The 15,337-nt window shown below is 48.0% G+C and overlaps 1 protein-coding gene across 1 annotated transcript in view; it reads left to right on the top strand.

The window, feature by feature from the left end:
- wdr18 (WD repeat domain 18) overlaps positions 1-15,337 on the top strand; it is a 78,669-nt gene that overhangs the window by 47,159 nt on the left and 16,173 nt on the right. The window contains exons 6-7 of the mRNA XM_028816656.2: positions 9,910-9,974; positions 10,067-10,191. Of these exons, the coding sequence (XP_028672489.1) occupies positions 9,910-9,974; positions 10,067-10,191 (190 nt within the window). The remainder of the gene's footprint in view (positions 1-9,909; positions 9,975-10,066; positions 10,192-15,337) is intronic.

Here is a 15,337-nt window from a genome sequence, read left to right as displayed (position 1 = left end):
CTGATTTGATTCTTTCGAAGCCCCCGTTTAAGTGAAGCCATTAGTTTGATTCATGTGATTCACTGGTAGTGCCCAGGGCTGCGGTCACCAGAGAATCTCTTAGGCAGCTCTTTGGAGGGATTACAGAGTAACTTGGCTGCCATAGCTAACGGTTAGTCATAACTTACACCTACTTTGATGGGCGTTTGTAAAGAAATGAGGGGCCGACGCTCTCTCCGAGAATCGAGTGGATGAGAATCATGAAGTCAACTTGCTGTTGGGTTAAGGACTGGAACTGAGCTCAGTGGGCAAGGGCATCGAGCGGCTCATCGGTGGGGTGGGATCTGCTTTGAGAGCCACGTGATTGAGGCACGTGATGATTCACTTTGAAAATCAGTTGAGCAGGACAAGTGAGCTGAGGTGAGCGGTGAGGCGCGACACTAAAAGTCACGAAAAACAAAAACAAACTCATTTTAAAATGGCGCAGGACCAGCAATTAGGGAATTCATTAGTGGAGGTGAACATCAGAACTGCACTCACCAAAAACAAAAACGTCTGTCCTGTGGAGTCAAATCTGCACACCTCGGTGTGATTAGACCTTCACGGGGGGCCGTCCAGTCGCCACCCCACTAATTACATTAGATGTATTTGGAGCTTCACGGGGGTCTGTCGAAACGTGCCCCCCCCCACTAATTACATTGGATGTGATTGGAATGTCATAGGTGTCTGTCCAAAGGCCCCCCCCCCCCCGTTACATTGGATGTATTTGGAGCTTCACGGGGGTCTGTCCAAATGACCCCCCCCCCCGCCATTACATTGGATGTGATTGGAACTTCATGGGGGTCTGTCCAAATGCGCCCCCCCAACTAATTACATTAGATGTATTTGGAGCTTCACGGGGGTCTGTCGAAACGTGCCCCCCCCCCACTAATTACATTGGATGTGATTGGAATGTCATAGGTGTCTGTCCAAAGGCCCCCCCCCCCCCCGTTACATTGGATGTGATTGGAACTTCACGGGGGTCTGTCCAAATGCAACCCCCGGTTACATTGGATGTGATTGGAACTTCACGGGGGTCCGTCCAAACACGCCCCCCCCCCCACTAATTACATTGGATGTGATTGGAATGTCACGGGGTCTGTCCAAATGCCCCCCCCCCCCCACTAATTACATTGGATGTGATTGGAATGTCATGGGTGTCTGTCCAAATGCCCCCCACCCCATTACATTGGATGTGATTGGAACTTCATGGGGGTCTGTCCAGACGTGACCCCCCACTAATTACTTTGGATGTGATTGGAGCTTCACGGGGGACTCCCAAACCCTCAGTGCTGTGACACAAACAGGATTTCCATCTGGTGCCCCCCCGAGGTGGTGTGATCAGACGGCTCATGAGGGATGTTGGAGTAAAATGAGGGGTTTTGGTGTAAATCCGTTACTTGCTTTGGAACAGTTCTGGTACGACGGTCTGAACGTTGGCATCAGCACTAAAGTCACAGTCGTCGTGCCAGTCCAGCACTAGTTGGGAGGCGTGTCCTTGTCAAATAAATGCGTTTGAGAATAAAGTTAATGAGACTCGTGTTGCGAAGTGCTGATACAATTAGTGATTCACTTAACTGAGAATTGTGCAGCTCGTTTTTGGGGAACGACTCGACTCAAAAAATCAGCTGAATGAGAATTGTGGGACTCGTCCTTGGGTAATGACGCAGCTCAGGGAGTCGTGGGACCGAGAGTCACGAGGCTGTTTGTTTGTAATGATTTGCTTTACGCTCCAGTGAGTCAGGGCCGAGAGGATCATGGGACTTCAGTTTGAGAGCCAAATGAAGGAGAATTGCACAAGTCGTTTGGTTCAGACTTATGAGAATCGTGCAACACGCTCCCAGTTAATAATTCAATTAAGAATCAGCTGGACGAGAATCACGCGGCTTGTTCTCTGGTAACAAGTCACATTGAGTGGACGAGGAGGATGATGGTGGTAATTTGGATCAAACACACAAGAATCCATGAACAAGACAATCGTGCAACTTGTGAGCATCACGTGAACGAGGATTGTGCTGTTCACACACAGCTAGTGATTTGGTCTGAGGATCACGCGCCTCGCGAGGTTGCTGTTAACGATTCAATTCAGACTTGAGAGAGTCGGTGAACGGGAAGATCATCCAACTCATTCTTGGGTAATGAATCGGTTTGAGAATCGAGTGAACGGAAATTCACGAGTAAAGACCCGGTTCAAAGTTGAAGGAATCCGTAAACGAGAAAGTCATCTGACTCATTCCTGGCTAAGAACCAGAAGTGGGAATCGTGATTCTGTTTCAGAAGCAACTGATTGGGCACTGGTGTGTTTTTTAACGAGTAACGATTCGGTTCAAACTCGTCAGTCTTGTTTACGGATTCTTAGAAGTTTGAGAGTTGTGTTAGTGGTTCAGATGAAGGGTCCAGTGAGTGAGAGATGTGTTTGCAATTAACAATTTGGCGCAAACTTGTAAGAATCCATCAACGAGAAAGTTGTCTGACTCATTCTTGGGTAATGACGCGAACTCAAGAACTCAGGGAATGAACGCCGGGCCGCTTTATCTTTGGTAACCGTTCAGTTGAAGAATCGAGTGAGTGAGAATATGATGACGTCCATCCACAAGCAATGATTTGGTTTAAACTGGTGAGAACTGGTGAATGCCGGAGTGACGCCACATGTTAGCAGGTCACGTCTGAGAATGAAGTGAATGGCAATTGGGAGGCTTGTTGGTGAGTAAGGATTCAGGTCAGACTTGAAGGAATCCTTAAACGAGAAAGTCATTCACGAGTAAGGATTCCATAAATGAGAAAGTCATCCGACTCGTTCCTGGCTAATGATTCGGTCCCGGAACCAGAAATGGGAATCATGAGGCTTATTGTCTGGTGATGATTCAGTTTGAGAACCAAGTGAGTGAGAAACGATTTGGTCCAAACTCGTAAGACTCCCAGAACTGTTGTGTTTACGGATTCTGACAAGTTTGAGAATTGCGTTACGTCTTCTCAGGCAGTGACTCGCTTGCTGGTAACGATTTGGTTCAGACTCGTAAGATTCCAGGAACGAGAGGATTGCACCGCCTGTCAACAGCAGGTAAAGGTTCAGTCTGAGGTTCAAGTGGACGTCAGCTGTGCTGTTCACCCGCAGGTAGTGACTGAGGTCGAGAATCGTGTGCGCCGTTTTCCTGTTAAACAATAAACTTGTCAGACTCCTTCTTGGGTAATGATTCGGTTTGAGATGCAAGTGAATGAGAATGAGGTGACTTGTTGGCGAGGAATAATTTGTGTAAGACTCGGTAAACGAGAAAGAATCAGTAGAGATTCAAGAAGCAAGTGCGATAGAACCGTGCAGCCTGAAACGGTTCAGTTTGAGGATCAAGTGCATGAGAATGATGCCATTTGTCCCCAAGTAATAATTTGGTTTAAACTTGTATGAATGACAGAGTGACGCCACTTGTTAGCAGGTGATGTTTGTGAGTAATGATTCAGTTCAGACTTGAAGGAATCCTTAAACGAGAAAGTCGTCCGACTCGTTCCTAGCTAATGGTTCAGTCCTGGAACCAGGAATGGGAATCATGAGACTTAATGTCTGCTGATGATTCAGTTTGAGGACCAAGTGAACGAGAAACTCGAGTTACAATTCAGTCCAAACTCGGAAGAATCCGTGAACGGTCTTGCTTACGGCTTCTTAGAAGTTTGAGAATTGGGTTACGTGTTCCCCTGTGGTGGGCTGGCGCCCTGCCCAGGGTTTGTTTCCTGCCTTGCACCCTGTGCTGGCTGGGTTTAGCTCCAGCAGACCCCCGTGACCCTGTAGTTAGGATATAGCGGGTTTGGATAATGGATGGATGGATGGGTTTACGTGTTCCCGGATGACGATTCAGTGCAAGAACAAAGTGAATGAGAACTGTGTGACTCGCTTGCTGGGAACAATTTGGTTCAAGAATCCAAAGAGAGGACAATCTCGTGCCTCGTTTAGTGATTTAGTTCAAGCTCATAAGAAGCAGTGCAACTCATTCTCAGGTGATGATTCACATCGAGAAGGAGACTCGTGTGGCTTTTTCTTTAGTAGTGGTTCAGTTGGAGATTCAGGGCCAATGAGAATTAGGCTGTTTGTCCACAAGTGATGATTTGGTTTAAACTTGCGAGAATCCGTGTGCACGAGCGCCCTGTCCTCGGGTAATGACTCAGTCTGAGGACCAAGTGAGTGGGAGTTGTGTGACTTGTCCTCGGGTAATGATTCAGTTTCCAACAATCGGTGAACGGCATCTGCCAGGTGTAGTCAGCGAGCCTTTAAAAAAGAGTCGTGTGAGCGGTGTGAACCTGAACGTCATGAAGGATTGTTAGAAATTAAAGTCATATTTTTTGCTGAGGTTCACTTTTACAGGATTGTATTTTAATGTACACGAAGGGACCTAAATTGGACGACTCCTTGCTGTTGTCTTTCTGTCCAGAAGCCTCCCCAGAGTGAGCTGCGCTAAAGTCCAGTTCCTGTAATCCTTTTTAACGTAAACCTGCTGAGAGTCTCCTGAGGTTCATGAATCAGGCCGGCGATATTTGCACTGCTAAACGAAAAACGCCGCCGACGTGGCACCCTGATGGTAGAGTTGCATTCAGCGGAGTGGATTTTCCCCTCAAACTGATTCGTCTGACTCACTTGGAAGGGGTGCCCAGAAAGACCGAGTGACTCCTAATGATGCCAAAGTAGTGCAGAAGGTAAATCAGATGCCAGCAAAATGCCAAGGGCCCGAGGAGCAGCTAAGGTGTTAGTAGAGCTTTGAGTACTGAGAAAAGCGCTATATAAATGTAATGAATTATTAGAGCTTGTGACACGCCGGGCCCATCATGGTGCTGAATCACAAACACTTCACTTGTGGGCAGATCACCCCGTCAAAAATCAACATTGCAACATTAAGAGGGTCTTAAAGAAAAAAAAAAACCCAAGGGTCTTAATTGAGAGCTAACACTGCCAAGTAGCCATCAGTTATACTGCAGTGGCATTAACTGACCTGCAGGGTGCACTACAGAGGCATTGAGGGCTGTCTTCTGTCCACTAGGTGGAGCACCAGTGCCAACCAATAGGGGGAGCTTGTCCTCCTGAAGCTGGGGGCTCCCAGAATACATGAGAGAGATAAGTCAGAAGGTGGCGCACCAGTGCAGGTCATTGAGAATGGGGGAGCCAGTCAGTCCCCCTGAACTGGGGGTACTTGTGAGAAGGGAGCTGGGAAAGCCAGTGAGGCCATTCAGCATGTGCAGTGTGGCACTGAGGTAATGGAGACCGTAAACTTCACATGCGTCATGGCTTAATTTATGGAAGCAATTATTATGGAAAAGATGGAGCATCACATGTCAAGAAAAGATGAATAGTCGGCATGGGCTCAGAAGGACAAGTCGTGTGACACAAATACGCTGGAATTGTACAACAAAAGCATGAAGATGATGAGTGAGGTGCAGTTTGACAAAGCCTTAGATCAGAGGGGCCGGTGATCAAATGAAAAAAGTGGGCACTGAGGGCACTGGGTGTAGATGAGTGCAGCATTGGCATAAATTACTGGGAGCAAAGAGTTATGGGGAGCAACCATTTCAGATTTAGGTGATTTTAACAGTGGTGTCCAGTAGGGGGCAGTGCTGAGCTACTGCTCATTTTAATGTGCAAAAACGATCTGACAAAAATATAAAAAACAAAACAGTAAATTAAACGAGGCTTCTAAAATGGAGGGAATGTCAGAAAACCGGTGTAATCATTAATGAAGGACCAGGACAACATACAGGCGCGGGCAGACACTTGGAATAAGAGATTCAGTGCTGGTAAATGTAAAGAATTACATGTGATATGTAGAAATGTCAGATTTGATTACACAATGGGGGGGGGGGGGGGGGGGGGAATGGGGTTGGGTGTTGAGGGGTATCTGAAACTTGAAAGTAGCCCCTAAGAGATGGACCTGGGAGTTACAGTGGGCTCATCACTGTCTACATCCAGACAGAGTGTGTGTTAGGTTATAAAGCGTCCACCAGGTGTGGAGTTGAAGTCAAAGGAGTTTCACCTTCAGCTGTGCATCACTAGAGAAGACTCGCCTGGAGGGCTCTGTGCAGGTTTGGTCTCCATATTAGAAAAAGACAAAGCAGGGCTGGAGAGAGAAAGAGGAGAGCAGCCAGGCAGATTCAGCACCACGGACAGCAACCGAGGGGGGAACGACTGAAGGAGCGGAGCCTTTGAGAGGGACACATGCCTCTGAAGTGTTTCAAATTATGAAAAGAATTAGGATGGTGGACAGCGACTGTGATGTGTTAATATTGCAAGCCATAATGGAGTTTATGCTTCAGTTGTATAACACGAGGGGCGCCTCACCCGGAATGTTGTACAAAGGTTTGGTTTCCATGTTCCTAAAAAAAAAAAAAAGATAACACAGCACTAGAGAAAGTCCAAGAGGGGAGCAGCCAGGCTGATTCAGCACCATGGAGAGTGACTGAGTGGGAAAGGCTGAAGAAGATGAACTCTAAAGTTTGAAGACATGGAGATTAACATTTGCCCCCATCTGGGTAATAGACAGAAGTGATTAAATAGGATGTTAGGTTATATAGCACCCTGATGTCTGGAGCTCAAGTCAAAGGAGGTTATGCTTAAGTTTTATAATGGTAGGGAGGACTCAGTTGGAGTTCTGTGTTTTGAGCTCCATATTAAATATATAAATAAAGACACAGCAGCACAAGAGAAAGTCCAAGAGGAGAGCAGCCTCACTGATTCAGGACCATGGAGAGTGACTGAGAAGAACAGCTTTGGTGTTTCAGCAAATGGCCATTAAGATGTGACCATATCCAGACCTTGTACAGAAATTAAGGAATTTAGGTTATATAGCACCTTTGATGTTTACAGTACAAGTCAAGGGAAGTTGTACACAAGTGATAAAACACACTTGTGGGACCTCATCTGCAGTGCCGTGTGCCGGTTTGGTCTCCATATTACAAAAAAGACAAAAGGAGATCAACCAGGCTGATTCAGCATCATGGGAGGTGACTGAGGGGGAAGAGGTGAAATGAAATGGAAATTAAAAGGTGACAGGATTGGAGGGAAGGCTTTGAAAAGGCATGTCAGGTTATATACTGTAGTAGTCTGATGTGTGGGATACAAGGCAGGGGAGGTTAAACATAAGCTGTGCAACGCACTAGTGAGGCCTCACCTGCAGTACTGCGAGCATTCTGTTCTCCATATTACAAAAAAAAAAGACCAAACAGCACAGGAGAAAGTCCAAGAGGAGAGCAGCCAGGCTGAGTCAGGACCATGGAGAGCAACTGAGTGGGAAAGGCTGAAGAAGATGAACTTCTGAAGTTTGAAGACATGGAGATTAACATTTGCCCCCATCTGGGTATTATACAGAAGTGATTAAATAGGATGTTAGGTTATATAGCGCCCTGATGTCTGGAGCACAAGTAAAGGGAGGTTATGCTTAAGCTTTATAACGGTAGGGAGGACTCAGTTGGAGTTCTTTGGTTTGAGCTCCATATTAAATAAATAAAGACACAGCAGCACAAGACAAAGTCCAAGAGGAGAGCAGCCTCACTGATTCAGGACCATGGAAAGTGACTGAGAAGAACAGCTTTGGAGTTTCAGCAAATGGCCATTAAGATGTAACCACATCCAGACCTTGGACAGAAATTAAGAGATCAACTGGAAGTTAGGTTATATAGCGCCTTTGATGTGTAGAGTATAAGTCAAGGGAAGTTGTGTTTTGAGCTCCATAGTAAAAAATAAATAAAATAAAGAGACAGCAACACAAGAGAAAGTCCAGAGAAGAGCAGCCAGCTGTGGACCAAAAAGGGTCCTCCATGGATTCAGGACCATGGAGAGCGAGTGAGGAAGAAAGACTGAAGAAGCTGAACCCTTTTAGTAAATAGATGGACATTCACAAGGGACACGTCTGAAGTGTTTAAAATTACTAAAGGAGTTAACATTGACAGTGAATGACAGTAAAAAGTACAAAGCGTAAATGAGCATGAAAGTGCCAGACGACCCAAAGTGAAGATGATGATGATGATAATAATAATGAAATCTTGTCCCTGTGCCGGTGTTTCTGTTTTAACTGACCAGAGTAAAAGTGGGCACAATAGGGTAAAGCTTTGTACAGTCTGGCAGTAGACTGACCATATATGAAAGGTGCAGTGTTATAGAAAGATCAATATGACATGTGCTGATTACTGAGACAGGTAGATAGGAAAGGCGCCATATAATACTGAGGTAGATGTCAAAGGCGCTATATAGGAGATAAACAGTTGGCAACAACAAAGAATGTGAGCCACTGTGCAAAACATTAAAAAGTGCAACTGGTCAAGTTGGTGCCAGACCACCCCACATAATAACTAATATTAAATATTCTCCCTGTGCCAGAGCATCTATGGGCATGGTGGCACAATGCTTTATGCAGTCTGATGGTGGTAGACATGCCATTCATCTAAGTGGGTACTGAGATGGCCCAGCATGTGCCCCCACATGGCCAGAGTTCATTTGGGTCCCACTCTTCCATTTCCTTATGCCACTGCCAGCCACCCTTATATTCCTGAGCTGTGCCAGCGGACTGAGCAGAGTTAATAAAGAATCAGTGATGACCACCAGAGACTCGAAGCAATGTGGCGTGAAGCTGCAGTTGCTGATCCGTTTGGTGGGCGCGCGGGCACTCGGCCGGTAATCAGCTAATGAGCGCCTGTTTGCTCATTAATTGGCGTGACGTGCGCTTGGTAAAGGGCAGTTTGAGTTGGGTTTTGTTTCAGCGAAGGTGCCATGCTAATGAGTCCTCGCCACTCGAGATGATGTCCGCCGGGTTGCTCCTCGCTGCCTGTTGCGGGGGGTCTCGTTTGCCCGAGTGCATCTCTGCTTTCGCATGCTTTTTGGGAAACAGGCAGAGAGGTCAGCCCAGACCCCTGAAACCCCCCCCCCCCAACCACTGCTATCTCTGTAATAAATGAGTCTGAGGAATCTTCAAAGCCGGACTCGGAAGTCTCAGGACTCCCATGTTTGATGCCAGCTCTGTGGTTTCAGATAAGTTCTTAGCAGCACATCCCGGCTTTGATGAGATCCAAAGACTAACGCCAAGTACGCCGAGCGCTTCGTCCAGGGAATCGTTTTCTGCTGCCCACCGCTCCACACGTCACGCTTGGATCGGGAGAAAAGAGAATCGGCTTTAAAAATGCAGAGCACAGCGAGAATGAAAGCAAAGTCGACGCCTCACGGGTGGCTACTCTGCTCCTGCCATGTTGGCTTGGCGTCCTTATATGGCGCCTTTCACTCCGTGTGCCATCACTTTATCAAGAGGAATCCAAAGCAAAACACAAAACTGGCCCACCTGTCTTTATATAGTGCCTTTCACCCCTTGGCACCTTATAAACAAGCCTTTGTATATAGTGCCTTTCATTGAGACCCCCATTCTCAGGATGGCTACAGTCAGTCTGTTCTCAAGAAGCCCCTTCTTACTGAACTCCATTCATTAGGTGCTTACAGAGAGGGCTTGTGTATATAGCGCCTTGCACTGTCAATAGCATTCTCCAGTTTTCCTACAGCCAGTCCTTTTATATAGCACCTTGCATCATGAACACATTCCCCAGGCTGGTTGTGTGCATAGCCCACCTTGTTTGGTGAGCGCAGCCTTTCTATAAAGTGCCTTCTAGTGGTTCAGTCCGCGTTTGTGTATAGCGCCTTGCACTTTGAACTCCAGTCTCTTCCAGGCAGTCATTGAATCTTCTTCGCCCCGTTGCCCATCTCCTGCTGTCAGCTGACTGCCACCTTTGCGCTTTGTCTAACCACTTTCTGGAGTTTTCTTCAGGATGCCCGGCTTGGCAGTGAGCTGAACTCCTCACCCTGGCACCAGTGCCCACGTTTTCTTAGGGTAACTCTTAGTGCCTTAAATCACATCCTTTGTGTCCTCTTTTCATTTCTAGGGCATCCAAAGAGACGAGACGTTCCAGGCCGACAGGGAAGGAAATCAGGTGTTCAAGGGTCACAGGTGGGTCCGCGTTGGGTGGGCTCACGTCTGAAGAGGGGGAGGGGTCGGGAGCATCCTGTGGTGTTGCTCATCCTATGTTGTCACTTTGGCAGGAACCTGGTGACGTGTCTTTCTGTGTCCATGGACGGGTCGTTGCTGCTGTCGGGGTCCCACGATGAAACGGTGAACCTGTGGGACATCCAGAGCAAGCAGTGCCTGCAGACCATGAACCACAAAGGTAAGAGTGCCCGGTGGGCTGCAGAATAGGCCCTCCAGGCCACTAGGAGGCATGCATGTGCCTGTTGTGCTCCGTACTTGTGAGCTGCAGAGAAGCAGATTTGTGGGCACAGCAGCCATCATGCGTAACTGAGTCGCTGGTTGCTGCTGTCCTGATGCCCAGTCAGCCATGCTGCCCATCAGCTCCTACTGTAAACCACTTTAGTTTGTCATAGGCAGTCAGGTTGACAGACCCCTTACTGGTGGGGTGTGGAACTTGTACCTACGGTGGGTGTCCCCACCTTTGACTCCTTGTGTGACCCTGACCTGCCAGTCTGGAGATATTAAGCAGCTGGCCTTGGCATGGCATGCTCTATGGATTGGTGCTCTAAAAGATGGCACAAGAATCTGCCAGCTTCCTTCTGACTTGTGTTTGAAGTGTCTTGTGAATTAACATCCGGGTTGTCACAGCCTTGTGGTGGGGCTGACCGGTAAGGCGCTATATAAAAATGAAGGGTATGAACAATAAAAGGATATAAATAGTAAATACGACTCTGAAATGAGACAAAGATTGGGGGGCACCAAAGTGACCCCATTTAATGTCCAGGAAAAGGGGAAGAAAAAACTGTCAAAAAAAAGTAATGTCATGAAATCTGGCAGCTCGTTGGCAGGTGTCCGTCTGTCTGTCCGTCTGTCTGTCACGAGCTCCAGGTCACCGCCAAGCACTTCCTGTCAGCTCAGGTGGCTGCACACTGTCACCGCCTTTATAAAGCGCCTTTCACAGTTTTGTGTTTCTGTCATTCAGGCTCTTTTTGCATTTACTGCCCCCCCCCCCCCACATTCCCCTTCATGTGTTTTTCTTCATTCTCCTGATTTTTGCCCCCGTCGGCCCCCCTTCTTCACCGCCTTGCCTCGTCTTTGCTCTTCCTCTGTCCGTGTTCTGACCGTTAGCAGTCGATGATCATGGTGGACTCCTCTCTGCATTTATTGCTCGTTTTTTTTTTTTTCTAGCGTTTTCTTATTTTATTGGAATTTGGTTTATGGGACAAGATGTCATTTTGTGTCATTTTGTCACTAGCAGCCCCCCCCACTGGCCACTTCCCCTGACTGGAGGTGGCACAGTGTGATGTCAAATATCAAAGCAACAAGACAGGAGCCCACCGGCGTAAGAGAGCAAAGATGTGGGGGGTCAGCACAGGACAACGAGGGACCCCATACTGCAGAGATGTGAAAGGCGCTATATAGAGGGGGGGCCACTATATGAGTAATAGAGAGATGTGAAAGATGCTGTATAACACAGCAGTAGCATGAAAGACACTATATAGCAGGGTTTCTCAGCCACATTTGGGCTCCGGGGGGCAGCTGGTGGGCTGTGAGTCGCTATTGTTTATAGTGGTAGCGGTGATCATCAATACAGAAATCATCCAAAACGCTTCAAATCACAAGCCTTCGTGTTTCCTTCTAAAGCGCCCTGGTGGTCCACTCCTGGCCAAGTGCAGTCATCCCTCAAAGCCACCTCATGTTCCCACCGCCATCCCAATGCCCACTTAGAGCGTTTGGTCACTCCTGCTCCTTGGGCACTTGCCAGGCCTGCCCCTGCCTCATGGGTGCCATCTGCTCGTCCCTCTCTGCCCTCTTCACGACTGCTTACCTGCACACTATGGCACCAGCCCGCCCACCATCCTGCCTCTTCATTTTTCCTTTACCCATCTCCGTCTCTTTGCTTGTCCCGGTCTCTCCCGTCTCGGGCTCCTTTTATGCTGCAGTGGGCACAGGTGCCCAGTTACTCACCCCAGTGTGCTAATAATGAAATTGGCTGAACTGCACGTGAAGGTGGGGGTCCACCAGTTTCCCCCATCAACACCCCAGGCCCTGAGCGGAGTGCACTGATTTTACTAAAAACCTGTACACTGCCATAGACCCCAAACTGGCATCACCACCCCACCATTTTCAGATTGGTGGCCATGTTGTTGATAGCAGCACTTCCTCCCTGCTGCCACATGACACCCGTACAGTAAGTCGTGCGTCGTAACGTCACTTCCAGGAGTAGACAAGGTGGCAGCACACTCCTGCTTGGGGTCCGGGAGTTGGGATTCTTGAGCAAAACTCCAAGAAGGTCTTGGGCTCATTACGGGTGTCGTGAAATAAGAACATGGGTGAGGGCCTCTAAAAGACCCCTAAACCAGGCCAGGGGGCTTCCTTAACCTAGCTCTCCCACCAGGAAGCCTGATCCCCAAACTCCACAGGCAGGCCTCAGCTCACATGGACCTAAACGGGAATTAGCTTTTAAAGTTCAAGGGAAAGGATACCATAAACCCCAGGCTAGGGAGATCAATCTAACAATCTAAGTTTATAAATGAAGACTTTATATTCAATCAAAAAGAAATGCCTAAAAAAGCAAAACCCACCAAACAAGTCCAACTCCACAATTCAGAAATCATAAACCAAATAAATAAATAAAATAATAAAGTAGTAAATGCAGAACCAGAAAAGCAAAACTCACAAATGGGCAAATCTACCCTTGAATGTCAATGAGCCCTTGAAGGATGTCAGCTGCAGTATATAAAGACTGTGGGCGGTCCTTCGGCAGTGACGTCATGGTGCCCCGCCCTGTAGGGCTCCACCCACAAAATGCAAGGAATGCACTCAGAGTGAAGCTCACAGTCCATACATTGAACCCACCTCAAGTAAGAGCAGGGGGCACAAGGGTGGGAAATGAGGGCGGAAAAGGGTCAGGAGGTCGCAGTTCCAACCCTGTCATCCACACATCTCTGAGGTCAGATGTAGTCATCAGGTCAGAACAAGCAAGGAGAGGGTCATCCTGGTCAAATTCATTGTGTCATGAGAATAAGTGTGTGGTATGGAGATGCCAGGACTTGGTCCAAGAAAGCAGGGATAGAAGTTGGGAGGCCTTGCTGTTCCCAGAGAATTCCCAGCATAAGTCACATGGAATTTTCTTACGGCCGTGGGATCCTCGGGAATGGAGAGGAAGATGGGGCTGAGTGAGGCAGCAGAGGAGCTGAAGGTCAGGAACTGATGGGCAGTGATTGGACCACCGCTGCCAACCCACCAACAGGAGGGGGTTACAGTTGGAACATCCGAAGAATGTTGGGCACCATCTAATGACATCGGCTCCTACCCAAAAGCCACAGTCACCCTTTAAAGAGGACCATGTGTCCTGTGACGTATGTTAGAAACAACATGTAAGTAAAGTGACATAAAAACAACACAAATACCAAATCAACGTAAGCCACGGCTGAGCCATAACAGCGGGCCATGGGATGCCCGTCTTGTGAGTTTTGGGGTTTGTTATATAGGTGCAGCCCCCCTGCCTGCATGGTGGGACACGAGATACTGCAGCAGATTCAGGACACTGGAGGCTCCGCTCCTGGCACTCAGTTTGACTCCACTTTGTTTCGGCGCGTGTTCACACTCGTGTGTGTGTGTGTGAAGATTCTGAATTGTAATCACCTGTGAACTGAGCCTGCGCTTGACAGAAGTAAACTGACCTGAAAGCTTACCAGAGCTGTGGATTCAGAGGACATAAATAGGAAACACAAATGTCACCTGCACTGGGGGGATTAAGGAGACTGTGCGGAACGGAAAGCCTGGATGTGGGAGGCTCATCAAGGAATCCCTTCCTCTATTGGTGGCTTCCCATTCCTCTCTACGCCAACGTCTGCGGCAGTGAGTGGACTCTTATCCCCCCCATCTCCTCCTCCTCCTCTCTCCCCCCCCCCCCGTGTCTTTTTAGCATTCCTTACAAAAGCACCTTGACATGGGGAGGGTGGGCTGCGTCTCTGTTAATGTAAGAACAGCATCACATGCATTATGGATGAGCTGCGAAGAGGATGAGAGGAATGGGAGAGCGAAGAATATGAGAGCCGAATCTCGAGGAGAGGAATGGAGAAGATGAGAGTGTGCTGTGAAGCCCGGACACAAGCCCGTCGTCTTGCCCACTTTGACCTGTCCGGGAGGCTTGGTCTTTTTCTTTGTCGTAGGTTGCTGTCTGATTGCTTTTCTTTGTGACTCTGTTAGGACGAAGGTGACGAGGACAAACTAATTCAGCCCAACAAGCTCGTCAAACCTGTCGGCCTCAATTCTCCAAAGTGACGTTGAGTGTGATGAGAAGGTCGCTAAATTCCTACTCTGATTTCTACATATGCTTGGGTGTCACTGATGGCAGAGTGGCACAGTGGGTAAAGCATTGGGCTGTTATGCCCAATGACGCTGATTCAGCCTGTGAGCCCCAAAGGTAAAAATTACATGTAAATGAATGGACTGCCCTTGTGAAGCACACTGGGCGGTCTGCACTATAGAAATGCGCTATATAAATTAAAAGTTGATTGATCTGTGGCCCAAAACCTTCCTCCACTTGCAGCTTGGTTTATTAGAGAAGGTCAATGGGCCTAAGCTTAGCATGACGCTTACGGGGTAACCTCCATTGACTTGTACGTCACACGTGATGGGCACCCCCTTAAGTACAATTCAAATACTTCCATCACATCTTCTCTCAGTCTGCTTGTAAAGCCTCGGGCCCCGTCCATCATTCCTCTTTGCTTGTCCTCCATTGTCCTGAGTCATTACACTTGCTGTCCATGGTGCTGAATCAGTCTAGTGGCTCTCCCCTGGACTTTCTCTCATAAGGCCTCACTATTGTGTTGTAAAGTTTGTTCATAACCTCCATTGACTTGTACGCCACACGTGATGGGCGCTGTCGAACCTCACATCAGTGACATCTTCTCTTAATAATAACCATTAGTTACATTTATATAGCACATTTCTCACTACTTGAAGCACTTTACATAGACAGAAGAGAACTCCCACCAATGTGCAGCACCCACCTGGATCATGCAGTGGCAGCCATTTTTGTGCCACACATTAGCTCTTAGGTGGTGAAGTGGTGAGAGAGACCGCCAGTTAGAGACGTGGATTGATTAGGAGGCCGTGATGATCAAGCGGTAGCGGGCACTTTAGCCAGGACATCGTGATACACCCTACTGTTTCTGAAGAACGCCCAGTGGTCTTTATGACTACAGAGAGTCAGAACCTCAGGTTTTACATGTAACCAGAAGAACGACGCCATCGTCACTGAACTGTGGCATTGGGATCCACACACACACACCACAAAGTAAGCGCCCCCTGCTGGCCTCACCAACACCTCTTCC

This window comes from Erpetoichthys calabaricus, chromosome 12, assembly GCF_900747795.2.
Source record: "Erpetoichthys calabaricus chromosome 12, fErpCal1.3, whole genome shotgun sequence".
Classification (NCBI taxonomy): domain Eukaryota; kingdom Metazoa; phylum Chordata; class Cladistia; order Polypteriformes; family Polypteridae; genus Erpetoichthys; species Erpetoichthys calabaricus.
The sequence above is the reverse complement of the archived record's forward strand: the minus strand, read 5'-3'. Positions and strand labels throughout refer to the sequence as shown.